This window comes from Capricornis sumatraensis, chromosome 19, assembly GCF_032405125.1.
Source record: "Capricornis sumatraensis isolate serow.1 chromosome 19, serow.2, whole genome shotgun sequence".
NCBI classification, from domain to species: domain Eukaryota; kingdom Metazoa; phylum Chordata; class Mammalia; order Artiodactyla; family Bovidae; genus Capricornis; species Capricornis sumatraensis.
The window spans coordinates 62154237-62167106 of NC_091087.1; the positions used below are offsets into that span (position 1 = coordinate 62154237).

The 12870-nt window shown below is 44.6% G+C and overlaps 2 protein-coding genes across 4 annotated transcripts in view; one reads left to right on the top strand and one right to left on the bottom strand.

Moving 5' to 3' along the window:
• Positions 1-2942: 2942 nt before the first annotated feature.
• Positions 2943-5602, bottom strand: LCMT2 (leucine carboxyl methyltransferase 2). The gene has a single exon (XM_068991276.1). It carries the CDS (start codon positions 5600-5602, stop codon positions 3548-3550), a length of 2055 nt encoding a protein of 684 aa, XP_068847377.1. The 3' UTR covers positions 2943-3547.
• MAPDA (N6-Methyl-AMP deaminase) overlaps positions 5533-12870 on the top strand; it is a 34942-nt gene continuing 27604 nt past the window's right edge. For all 3 annotated transcript variants that reach the window (XR_011146302.1, XM_068991278.1, XM_068991279.1), the window contains exons 1-4: positions 5533-5637; positions 5867-6024; positions 12118-12339; positions 12582-12712. Coding sequence is in view for 2 of the 3 variants with exons in the window: in XM_068991278.1 (XP_068847379.1) it covers positions 12280-12339; positions 12582-12712 (191 nt within the window). In the remaining variant the exon portion in view is untranslated. The remainder of the gene's footprint in view (positions 5638-5866; positions 6025-12117; positions 12340-12581; positions 12713-12870) is intronic.

The window sequence follows — 12870 nt, forward strand, 5'->3', positions numbered from 1 at the left end:
TTACCAACAAAGGTCTGTCTAGTCAAAGCTATGGTTTTTCCAGTAGTCATGTATGGATGTGAGAATTGGACTATAAGGAAAGCTGAGTACCAAAGAATTGATGCTTTTGAACTGTGGTGTTGGAGAAGACTCTTGAGAGTCTCTTGGACTGCAAAGAGATCCAACCATTCCATCCTAAAGGAAATTAGTCCTGAATATTCATTGGAAGGACTGATGCTGAAGCTGAAACTCCAATACTTTGGCCACCTGATGCAAAGAACTGACTCATTGGAAAAGACCCTGATGCTGGGAAAGATTGAAGGTGGGAGGAGAAGGGGACAACAGAAGATGAGATGGTTGGATGGCATCACCGACTCAATGGACAGGAGTTTGAGTAAACTCCGGGAGTTGGTGATAGACAGGGAGGCCTGGCATGCTGCAGTCCATGGGGTCACAAAGAGTCGGACACAACTGAGCAACTGAACTGAACTTGCCAGCCTAATGCTATTTTATAGCCCTTTCTTCATCACTGCAGTCAAAAAGCTTACTTAGTTTTAATGTCACACTGGACATCATTGGATGGTCCCTGTGATTAAGAACTTACCTGTAAGTAGTTCTTCTCTTAATCACTATACTGTCCAAAGAGCACAGGCTCCTCTCTTACAGGAAGACAGTGATTGATTACATCTGGGGCTCACATACAGGAGTATTTTCCAGAAGATATCTACTAGGATGGGTCCTAGAGTAGGTATGAGTTGTTTGAGGGTGAATTTAGGATCACAACATGAATATGGAATAAAGCAAGACTTCAAGGTCTGAGACCACTGAAAGAGAAGGACATGCAGTGCCTGGGCATTGGAACACGTCTCTTACATGTCAGCTTCCTAACACCAATAAGGAGGTTTAAATCTGCAGAATGATGAAAAATGGACATTCCGTGGCAAAATCTAGAAAACACATAAGTGACAGTCCTGGCCTTTGAGGAACATTTCTTACAAGAGTTGTTCTTAACCTCATTTCATATCCTCACTAGTATGTACAGTGTTTCTGAGACCCTGACAGAGCAGAGATGCAAAATAAGAAATTCCCTTCCTCCTTTAACTAGTTTTTCTGGTCTAAAAAGAGGCAATCATTAAATGAGGAAAAGGACTTTTACTAACTCTCATAATTACCCCAGTGTCTCCATACCAGAATTTTAAATATTCAAAGGTGAAATGGAGAAGCAAAAAGTACAGTCCACAACTTCAGTTCTTAATATGACCCACATCTCTAACTACTGCAGATTTCTCTTATGAAACTAGGATCCAGCACTACTGAGTGCTGCTCCAAAGGCACAGAAGTAATGTTACTGACAAAACTCTTAAGTGTTCTAATGACTAGAGCTTGAGAAATGAGTAAGTCCTTAACTGAGTATGATGCATGTATAGGGTCAGAGGTGGAGGGCATGCTTAATCTGATAATCACACAGAAAATGTGGATAATTCCTCTGGGGAGAACAAGCCCAATTACTCATAATGCGCCATACTGGGCAGTGCTTGAGGGACTAGGCATCACTGGTAATTTTGGTCTGGCACACAGCCATGTTTTCCTGACATCCCCCCACTCCAACACTCCCCGCTCCCCCAGAGCTCTGTATTGCCCAAAAGTGATGATAATAATGATGGTTGATTGGTACCATCTAAAAGGCAGCATAATGGAAGGCATTTCTGGGACTTTGGCGTTATTTCTAGTTTCAAATTCTGGTACTAACTGCTACATAGCTGAGAACAATTTCATCAATGTTCTGCTTTGACCTGCTTCTGAAAGCTGGAGTTAGGCTTGTGGCGAACTTAGAAATAGTAAATACACAGCAGCCTTTTCCCTTTCTGGTCACAGTCCTGCCAAGTTATTAACACTAGTACCCAGTCCACCGACAGCCTTGTCAGATGCCTAGCCATGGTAAGCCCCTTGTTTCTCAGGACTCACTAATAACTTCCCCTGAAAGGGCTCTTGCAGTCTCAGGGAAGCTGAAGTTAGAAGATAACACTTTCTTCAGCTTGTCTTCTCCTGAGAGCCTTCATGTAACGGAGCTGACAATGCCCTCTCTGTGCACTAGGCTTGTGTTTGCTGGTTGGTTCTCATAGATTACTTTATATATGAAGTTGTTAATATAAATATTTAGGGGAAAAGGATTGTAGATCATACTAAGTCCATCAAGATGTTAACATTGATAGTACTTGTAGAATCTCAAGTTAAATTATTAAGATTTCAAAGATTGAAGACAAACAAGAAATACTGAAGTGGTATTTTTGAGACATGAATTCACAAGGTATACACAATTTTGATGACAAACTAAGGCTCAAGTTTTAAGAATGAATACCTAAGATGTTCTACGGATCTCAGAAGGCTCACCGGGAAAAATGGTTCATCTAAAGGAGGTAATTGAGGAGAGTTTAATGAAGATACTAATTAAAAAGGGATGAGCAGGGTTAGGTAAACCAAGTCAAAATGGTGAAGTACCTCAGTGGAGTCCAGATCTTTCTGCAGTGATGGAAATGTTCTACATCTGCAGTCTAATTCTATAGCAATTAGTCACATGTGGCTACTGAACACTTAGAATGTGGTTAGTGCAACAAAGATGCTGAATTCTTTGGAGGGATGCCAAGTCAACTTATGGCTGTGGCTTTTGACTGAAGAATGCAGCTGCTGCCAACTTATAGCCTGGGAGGGGAAACACTGGGAATACCCTCACTCTTCCTGTCGAACCATCCTTCTCTGGTACTTCTGACTGATGGAACTCTCCAGGAACCAGAGAACAAGAAAACTCATTGATGCAGTTCGTAAAGGTTGACCTCCTGGGGCACAGAACATAGTGAAGCATAGATATGGAGCAAATCATTTTCACACCCATGTACAAACTGAGAAATAAACCGTTTTATTATCGTTTATAAATATAAATAAGTATGGAACTAGTGGCAAAAAAAAATTGAACAAAAGCATGTGTCTCAATAAAGTCGTATAAATGTCTTATTAAAGCTATCTGAAGCTCTCTGCTGAGCTAAGTGGTACAGTGCTTTAATCAAACGGCAACTGGGTTCATTCATGAAGAATGAGGTCAAAACCATGCCCCTTCACCTATATTCAACCTTATGTTCTTAGCAAGGATCTGTGTGAAACTTTTTCCAAGGTCCCATCTAAAATCACAAAGCCTGGGAGTGGGAAATTTTTCACTTTACTTAGGCGAAAGGTCATTGTAACTTCATAACTGGGTAAACTCAGATTAGAAAGTGGGAAGAACACCAAGAAATTAAGATACGGGGACCCAAAGGCCCCCAAATTTGACTCTAGGACTATATGACCACTCTATTTTTGTACTATCTCTTGGAATTTTGGTGTGTTTAAAAAAATTTTTTTTGTTCCACTTTCTGCACTGAATAGCAGTGCTAAGAAAAAACCAAAAACAAATAAAGGAGTGGGAAGGGGGAGTGGTACCATCCAAAGCCAGAGTCAAATCCTATTTTGGAAAGCTTCATTGTCCATTCTAGTGGGTCCTGAATATATAGGAAGTCCAGTCTTTAATTGCCAGTCTTTACTGTCTAACACTTAAAGGAGAAAGGTCTAATGCCACTGTATGGGGGTTGAAGTAGGTGCCAAAGGAAAAGCAGTTCCCACCACCTCCAAGGAGCAGGAGCTGTTGCTCTTCAGGGAAGAGGATGCTGGTATGATTGTGTAACATTAATGGCCATGGCACACATGTTGTGTCAATCTGATACTCAAAGCTCAATCCTGTAGACAAATCAATAACTGTCACTCCAGGAACTGCAGAGGAATGAATCCAGACGCCTCCAACCAACAAAAGCTTCCCATTGACTACATGAGCTGTGTGGGAGTACCTTGGGGTAATGGGAGGCTGGATGGCTATGGATTCCCAGAGGAATCCACTAGTGATTGGTTTCAGAAAGAATACAGAGCTCAGTGGCTCCTCAGAAGCACCCAGACCTCCAGCAATTAGGGCTCCCCCTTGCCAGCTGCAGGCACTGTGGGAATGCCGACCTTCAGGTCCTTCTCCCTCCACTGGGATCCTAACCCAAGTCATTTTCCCCACATGGAGGAAATGCCAGTCACTTAGTACAGGTTCTGTCACACTGCGGCCCCCATACACAAACAAATATTTCTGATTCTCACAGGACACTTCTGTTGTTGAATGGCGCCAACGTGACAAGGTAGAATCTTCTGGACCGAACTTCATTACTGTTACATTTGGGTCCTCGGCGCTATTATCCTCATTTTCATAAGAAAGTTGGAGTATCCCCAAGGCTGGAGTTACTGGGGACAGTCTCCCTCCTAGAACCAGAACCTGAGTATCTGAAAGTCTTGTCATGGTGTGATAAAGGCGTCCATCCCATTGAGCTTCAGTTCCCCAACTGCCTATCTGGTTGCCTTTCCATTCAAAGTCACTGTATCTTAACAGCATGTGAAACTTGCTCACTCGGCAATGTCGCCCCTCCTGCTCTCCAAATCCTCCTGCACTGAGAATAACGCCTGGGCTCAAAAGGACAGAGGCGTGGCCATATCTCTTAAGGCCCAGGCCCTGGGTGTCCCCAGTGACTACACTGGCAGGGAAGACTCCTGAAGGGGAAGCAGGATCTATCCGAGGAAACGTCTCTGAGGGTGGAAACACCAGAGTCTGGGACAGGCTGTCTCCCCGAGAAGCGGCTAGAATAAAATAGTGGGCACACTTCAGATGCCACTCCTCAAACTCATCAAAAGGTTCAAGATTTTCCATGCGTCGGCGTTCTTCTGCGGGGAGAAAGCAGCGATAGAATTCATTCAGGTCCATGGCGCGACAGGCAGTCCAGCCGGCCTGAAGGAAGCGCTGCTGCTGGGCCTCCGCGTCGGGAAAGCGGTCCAAGCCATGAAGGGGAGAATTCAGGTGCCGAAAATGTCGCTGCATGAACTCGCCAAAGGCGTCCTGAGGCCTCATCTGCTCGTAGACGACGAAAATGGCATTAGAAAACCGCTGGGCGGCCCAGGAGATGAGGGCCGCGGCATCATTCGGCTCGAGGTAGGTGAGCACGGCCTCAGCCAGGAGCAGAGTCGGGGCGGCCGCGTCAAGACCCGCGGCGGCAAGGGCCTGGTCCAGCTGCTGCAGCTGCCGTAGGTCCAGGCCCAGGATGCGGTAGTCCGAGCTCTCAAAGCACAGCGTGGACCCGGGGTCTCCGCTCTGGAAAGGTCCGGTTAACGCGCACAGATCCGGCGTATCTCGAATCCTCTGCGCTTTGCGCTCGGCCACGTCCGGAAAATCCACCTCCCAGACAGCAGCCGCGGCCAGGCGGCCCGCAGTTTTGAGGCGAAAATACAATGAGTCTGAGCCGGCGCCCAAAGACAGAATCTGCGAGCGACGGGTGCCTGGGGCCGCGCACGTCTGCTCTACGAAGGCGCGCACGCAGTGCCGCACGGCGCGTGCGCGCACGTAGTAGCCACGGTGGATGAGCGGCGCGCGGCGCGCCGTCCCCGGAACCAGCAAGGCAGCGAAGGCGTCGTGCACGTACCCGCGCGCGGCCAGGGAGCTCTTGCTGAGCGCGCTGCTGTCGTTGGTGCTCTGCACTGCCTCAGCCCGACGTTCGCGGTTGCGTGAGCCCATGGTCGGGGAGTCAGGAGCGGCGGTCCGTCGGGGTGGTGAGCTGCCCTCCGGTCCCCTAGTATCCAGTACCCGCAAGTACAGCTCCCGGACTCGGTACTGGGCGGGGCGGGAGGGGGTGGAAAACTACGCTTCGATACATCTCTTCCTCGGATAGGCGGGCGTCACTTCCGGGAAGGGCGCGCCTCGCCAATCAGGTTTGAGTAAGCTGCAGCTGGCGTTGACAGTCGGCTGTGATTGACATTTCTTTGATTTTCTATGACCGAGGTTTCGCGGGAGGACTGACGGCTGCGGCTTTTTGTGGACACGTGGACTGTGTCGGGGAAGCGCGGATTGTCACTTTTCTACAAGCCTTCCTGGCTGAAGCGAAAATTTATCTCACGTTTTCATAAGCTGACTCAGCTGTTGACAAAAATCTTTCAGAGGTGAGTCTGTGGGGACTGACAACCCAGAACTCCTTGGACTGCAGCGCCTGCATTGAGTGTCTGATAGGGACAAAACAGGATTAGGACCACTAATTTTAGGGGGCAAGGAGAAGGAACGGTCTTTCCTTGGATGCTAACTACGAATACTTACGAAGAGATCCCATTTAAGTCTGAAAACAAGTCAGTGAGGCCAGGTACAAAATGAAGAAACCTTTACAGAAGTTGTGATTCACTCAGTCAGTGTTTCCCCACAAATGTATAATGTTGATTCCCTTGTATCCCAGGCTCTGTGCTAAGCTTACAGTAAGTAAACCATTCAGCCTCTGTTTCTCAGCTGTAAAGTGATACTCCCCTCCACGTGCAAAGTTCTGTCTTCTTGGATTGAATTGAATATGTCTGCAGAAGAGGGAATCACAGAAGAGAGGTGATTATTCTTTCTGAGTCTTGGCAGTTTAAAAGAATCATCAAATTTCTACTTTGAGTGTTTGGGAGTCATGACCAGTAGGAAATCACTTGCAAGGATACTTGGGGGATTTGTAACTTATTAATTCGGATTTGGTGACTGTGGGAGCCTAGATGGAGAAGGAAATCAGGATGACTCTTAAGTATGGTTACCTTGAAGCAGTATGGCATAATGGTGAAGGGCATGAGTTTTGGAGTCCAGCTGATTCGGATACTGGAACTGTGTCATTTAGATTTGGTGTTTAAGAGCTCTTAGTGACTTTCACTTCAGTTCAGTCGCTCAGTGTCCGACTCTTTGCGACCTCATGGACTGCAGCACGCCAGGCCTCCCTGTCCATCAACAACTCCCAGAGTTGACTCAGACTCATGTCCTTGGAGTCAGTGATGCCATCCAGCCGCCTCGTCCTCTGTTGTCCCCTTCTCCTCCCACCTTCAATCTTTCCCAGCATCAGGGTCTTTTCAAATGAGTCAGCCCTTCCCATCAAGTGGCCAAAGTATTGGAGTTTCAGCTCCAGCATCAGTCCTTCCAATGAATATTCAGGATTGATTTTCTTTAGGATGGACTGGTTGGATCTCCTTGCTGTCCAAGGAACTCTCAAGAGTCTTCTCCAACACCACAGTTCAAAAGCATCAGTTCTTCGGCGCTCAGCTTTCTTCACAGTCCAACTCTCACATCCATACATGACTACTGGAAAAACCATAGCTATGACTAGACGGACCTTTGTTGGCAAAGTAACATCTCTGCTTTTTAATATGCTGTCTAGGTTGGTCATAACTTTTCTCCCAAGAAGTAAGCGTCTTAATTCCATGGCTGCAGTCACCATCTGCAGTGATTTTGGAGCCCAAAAAAATAAAGTCTGACACTGTTTCCACTGTTTCCCCATCTATTTCCCATGAAGTGATGGGACTGGATGCCATGATCTTCGTTTTCTGAATGTTGAGCTTTAAGCCAACTTTTTCACTCTCCTCTTTCACTTTCATCAAGAGGCTCTTTAGTTCTTCACTTTCTGCCATAAGGATTGTGTCATCTGCATATCTGAGGTTATTGATATTTCTCCCAGCAACCTTGATTCCAGCTTGTGCTTCATCCAGCCTAGCGTTTCTCATGATGTACTCTGCATAGAAGTTAAATAAGCAGGGGGACAATATACAGCCTTGACATACTCCTTTTCCTATTTGGAACCAGTCTGTTGTTCCATGTCCAGTTCTAACTGTTGCTTCCTGACCTACATACAGGTTTCTCAAGAGGCAGGTCAGGTGGTCTGGTATTCCCATCTCTTTCAGAATTTTCCACAGTTCATTGTGATCCACACAGTCAAAGGCTTTGGCATAGTCAATAAAGCAGAAATAGATGTTTTTCTGGAACTCTCTTGCTTTTTCCATGATCCAGCGGATGTTGGCAATTTGATCTCTGGTTCCTCTGCCTTTCTAAAACCAGTTTGAACATCTGGAAGTTCACGGTTCACGTATTGTTGAAGCCTGGCTTGGAGAATTTTGAGCATTGCTTAACTAGCGTGTGAGACTTAGTGACTTTAGGGAGAGCAATTTCTGTGAAACCGTAAGGGCAGAATCCATGTTTCGGTGAATGGGAGATAAGTAAATGGAGGCAGCTCAAGGAGTGTAGCTCGGAAGGAAAGAAGAGATGGGTCAGTAAAGAAGAATGGGGGATAACGGAAAGGTTTTTTGTTTTTTTTTTAAGATGGAAGCAAGTACTGTAGTTGCGTGGTGGTTCCCTAGGAGAAATTAGCAAGTGGAGAGAGGTTGACTTGCAGAAAAGTGAGAAGATTAACTAGTGAAATAATGACTTGGAATAGATAAGAAGGAATGGAATATTGGGCATAGGTTAGTCTTGGGAACAGGAGACTGAATCCTCTTTCTCTGACTCATGGAGGAAGAAGGGGTATAGATACAGATAAGATTAAGTGGGAGGGAGAGCAGAGAGAAATACAGGAAATTCATGCATAAAGGCTTTTGTTGTCTCTGTAAAGCTAGTGACTGAGTTGTAAAGTTGAGTGTGAGGCAGCTGGGTCTAGCGGAGCTCTTGAGGAGTTTAAAATTGCCCCTGAAGGAAATGGGAGAAGGACTTCCCTGAGTTTGCTGGGCTTTGAGATGTTCATTTCTAAAATGAGTGGATTATGTGAAGTGTCTCAGGGTTGACAGAGAAAAAAAGAGGAATGTTGGACTTTGGACAAAATGTATAGCACTGTAGAAATAAATTTTTATATGACAAGTTAATCAATGTGCATGATATATTAGAAATACTATATTTTTGGTAAAGAACATATCAAAAAAAGTGATTTAAGAAGAAAGAGAATGGAGCAGAATTTGTGAATTGGGTACCTCACAGTTGTTTTCTGGTGTGTGTGTGTGTTTCAGCTGCACCGCAGGTGTCTCCTGGAATCTTAGTTCCCTGGCCAGGGATTGAACCCATGCCCTTGCAGTGAAAGCACAGAGAATTCCCTCCAGTTATTTTTCCCCCCTCAGGTTATTTTTTAAAAATCTGTATATTTTTCTGTAAAATGGGACAGTAATATCTCATAGATTTAATGAGAATTAAGTACAGCTGCCAATTAAGACATTTAGCAGAACATCTGGCTCATACTGAGTGCTTAACAAATAGTAGCGAGCGTTTTTATTCTGAGTTCCCTTTGGGGGGCAAGGACAGAGGGTGGGGAGGAAAAAAATTCCCTGGGAAAAGAGAAGATCTGATTCTGGCTGTGCTCTAATTTGATAAAATATTAGTACAAATGGATTCTGAACCACTGGACCGCAAGGAATGTCTACATTGTGATTTTCTCAGGGTATATGCCCAGTAGTGGAATTGCTGGATCATATGGTAGTGATCCAGGTAAGCTGTGCTTACCTGGTGTTAGGATTTACTGACGCTCAGGTCCTTTTGTCTCATTGCAGAAAGATTTCAGCGAGAGGCAGAGTGGCAGGCAAAAAATGAGTGTATTTCTCACACTTGCAAGAAATGCAAATGGGCGGATGAAAAGGCTCTGCTCCAGGACCACCTTCCTCATTCATGGGCAGATGTCAAGACTTACATCATTAGTTTCTCCTTTGGTTTTCTATGGTCTAAATGGGACTGTCATGGTGCTATTTAAATCATATGTGTATTAGCAGAAGGATGGTGACATATACTAAAATATGGTAATACAGCTCAGGTTTCAGTGTAATGTCTCCTCTCACCTGGTTCGTTTCTCCTTTCACCTAAATTTCTGTCTTGGCTGTGTGCAGAAATGCTGTTCTCCAAGGACTATTAACTGCCTGACTTTGTATAACAAGATTCAGACCCCAGATCTATGGTCTTGTGTTTATAACTGTCAGGGTCTCTGGCTTGAGTGTGTCTGACACTTGAATGCCCCTAGTCTTCCTTCAAGGTAGATTGTTACCAGGTTACTGGATTCTTTTCTTGAGTGGTCTTTAGCTTACAACAGTCTCCCAAACTCCCTTAAAATTCCCTTTCTGTTTTTAATAATCCCCTAGTGGGATTTTTCGGAGAAGGCAATGGCACCCCACTCCAGTACTCTTGCCTGGAAAATCCCATGGATGGAGGAGCCTGGTAGGCTGCAGTCCATGGGGTCCCTGAGAGTTGGACGCCACTCAGTGACTTCACTTTCACTTTTCACTTTCATGCATTGGAGAAGGAAATGGCAACCCACTCCAGTGTTCTTGCTTGGAGAATCCCAGCGACGGTGGAGCCTGGTGGTCTGCCGTCTGTGGGGTCGCACAGAGTCGGACACGACTGAAGAAACTTAGCAGTGGGATTTTTAAACTATTAATTATCCTACTCTATCCCTGGAGCGTCCCAGGTGATGGCACTGGCAAAGAATCTGCCTGCCAATGCCGATGATATAGGAGACACAGGTTTGATCCCTGGATCGGGAAGATCCCCTCAAGGAGGAAATGACAACCTTCTTCAGTATTCCTGCCTGAAAAATCCCATGGACAGAGGAGCCTGGCAGGCTGCAGAACATGGGGTCGCAAAGAGTCAGACATGACTGAGCATGCACGCACTCACCATGTCCCCTATCAGGTGCTGGGGAAGTATAAGCCATAGTCCCTGTTTTTAGGAAGTTTATATAGTTCTGGTGAGGGAGACAGACAAATCAGTGATGTAGATACAGTGATAAAATGCTGACTTAGACATGCTCACTGGGTTCTCTAGGAGGGTAGAGGAGGTGAGTTTAAGTTACTTTATTAATCCTCACAGCTACTCTGCTTTCTTTCTTTTTTTATTTCTTTGAAGGATAATTACTTTACAACGTTGTGGCGGTCTCAGACTTACATCACTGTGAATCTGTCATAATTGTATATATATCTCCTCTCCTCTTGAGCCTCCCTCCCCCAACACCATCCTACCCCTTGAGGTCTTCACAGAGCGCCAGGCTGGGCTCCCTGTGTTATGGAGCAGCTTCCTGCTGGTTATCTATTTCACACATGATAGTGTATATATCCTGAGTGTTCATTGGAAGGACTGATGTTGAAGCTGAAACTCCAAATCTTTGGCCACCTGATGTGAAGAGCTGACTCATTTGAAAAGACCCTGATGCTGGGAAAGATTGAAGGCGGGAGAAGGGAACGACAGAGGATGAGATGGTTGGATGGCATCACTGACTCAATGGAGATGAGTTTGAGTCAACTCTGGGAGTTGTTGATGGACAGGGAGGCCTGGCGTGCTGTATTCCATGGGGTCGCGAAGAGTCAGACACGACAGAGCAACTGAACTGAACTGAAGTGTATATATGGCAGTGCTACTTTCTCAGCTTCTCCTAGCCTCTCCTTTCCCCAGCTGTGTCCACAAGGTCTTTCTCTACATCTGTGTCTCCATTTCTTCAGTGTAAATAGGTTCATCAGTACTGTGTTTCTGGATTCCGTATATATGCATTAATACATGATGTTTGTTCTTCTCTTTCTGACTGACTTCACTCTGTGTAACAGGCTCTAGATTCATCTACTCTGCATTTTTATTGAATTTTTATCCCATTTTTTAATCCCGTTTCTACAGTTAAGGAAACTGAAGCCTGGAGTTAAAAGTGACTCAGGAAAAAAAAAAAAAAAGTGACTCAGGGCCACGCACCTACTAAAGGGCAGAACTGGTACAAGGATTATCCTAGGTCCATCTGATTCCGTTGCCTCTATTCTTGCTTTATATACTTTAAACAGTTTGAAAATGTGAACGTTTGAACCCAAAGTAGATCTTATAAATTTCTAGTTTTAGAGATAGTTTTGTAGAAAGTGCTAATAGGTAAAAGTATATACCCTATTTGTAAAGGTATACATCTTCCTGGGTCGGGAAGGTCCCCTGGAGAAGGAAGTGGCAACCCACTCCAGTATTCTTGGCTGGAGAGTCCCATGGACAGAGGAACCTGGCGGGTACAGTCCATGGGGTCACAAAGAGTTGGACACGACTGAGCAAGTAATCCTTAATCCTAAACACCCTACTAAATTTCAGATTTTAATTTCCCTCTTATCCGCTTGAAGACTTCTTATTTCTAATTCAGGTTGTTGGCTCACTTAAATTATTAATAGCTTTGGAGAGCTTTTGTCTTTAGAGGAATAAATTAACAGAACCTGTTTCTTTGCTTTTGCGTCAACATCTAAACATGTCCACATTTGTTTACATAGGTGAAACTGAGCCCAGAACTACGTATACTGTTAATCTTATCAAAACGGGTGGAAATACAGCAGTCTGAAGGAAATTCAAGGCCACCAAACTTACTGACTGAGCTACTTTTAGTATTCATGCTGAGAATAAGTGGCTGGGGAAAGACCTTGCTATTCTGCTAAATGATGATGGAGGCAGAACAGCCACGGAAGACAGCCTTTTACTCAAAATTACCTAAAGTGGTAAGAATTCAACCACAAAATTCTGGAGTGTTGCTAAGTATAATGACTTCTGTGTTGTTTCTTTTCATAAAAAGAGAAATTTTATACATAGAATTTGTAAACCTTGTACATTTTAAAAGTTATATAGCTGCATCTGTTAGGCCGTTTGCCTAGCGCAGTCTACCAACATCAAGCACCTGCTACAATGGTGTGACTCTCGTGGACTTGAGAAGATTTTTACTGATTGTATTCTCTTATTTTAGGAACTTCATGCCCACTTGAATGGATCCATTAGTTCCAATACCATAAAGAAATTAATAGACAAGAAACCAGATCTTAAAATCCACGATCAGATGACTATGATTGACAAAGGAAAGAAAAGAACTTTAGAAGAGTGAGTTCGGGGGAGTTTGTGGACACACTTCTTTTTTTTCTCTATTTTGCGATTGTAAATAGTATGTAAGGATTCAGATTTTTGTAGTTAAAGGAATAAGGTAGCCGTCGGGTATGGAGAGTATAACTTGACAAACAGAATTTTTTCCAGCTGTCAGA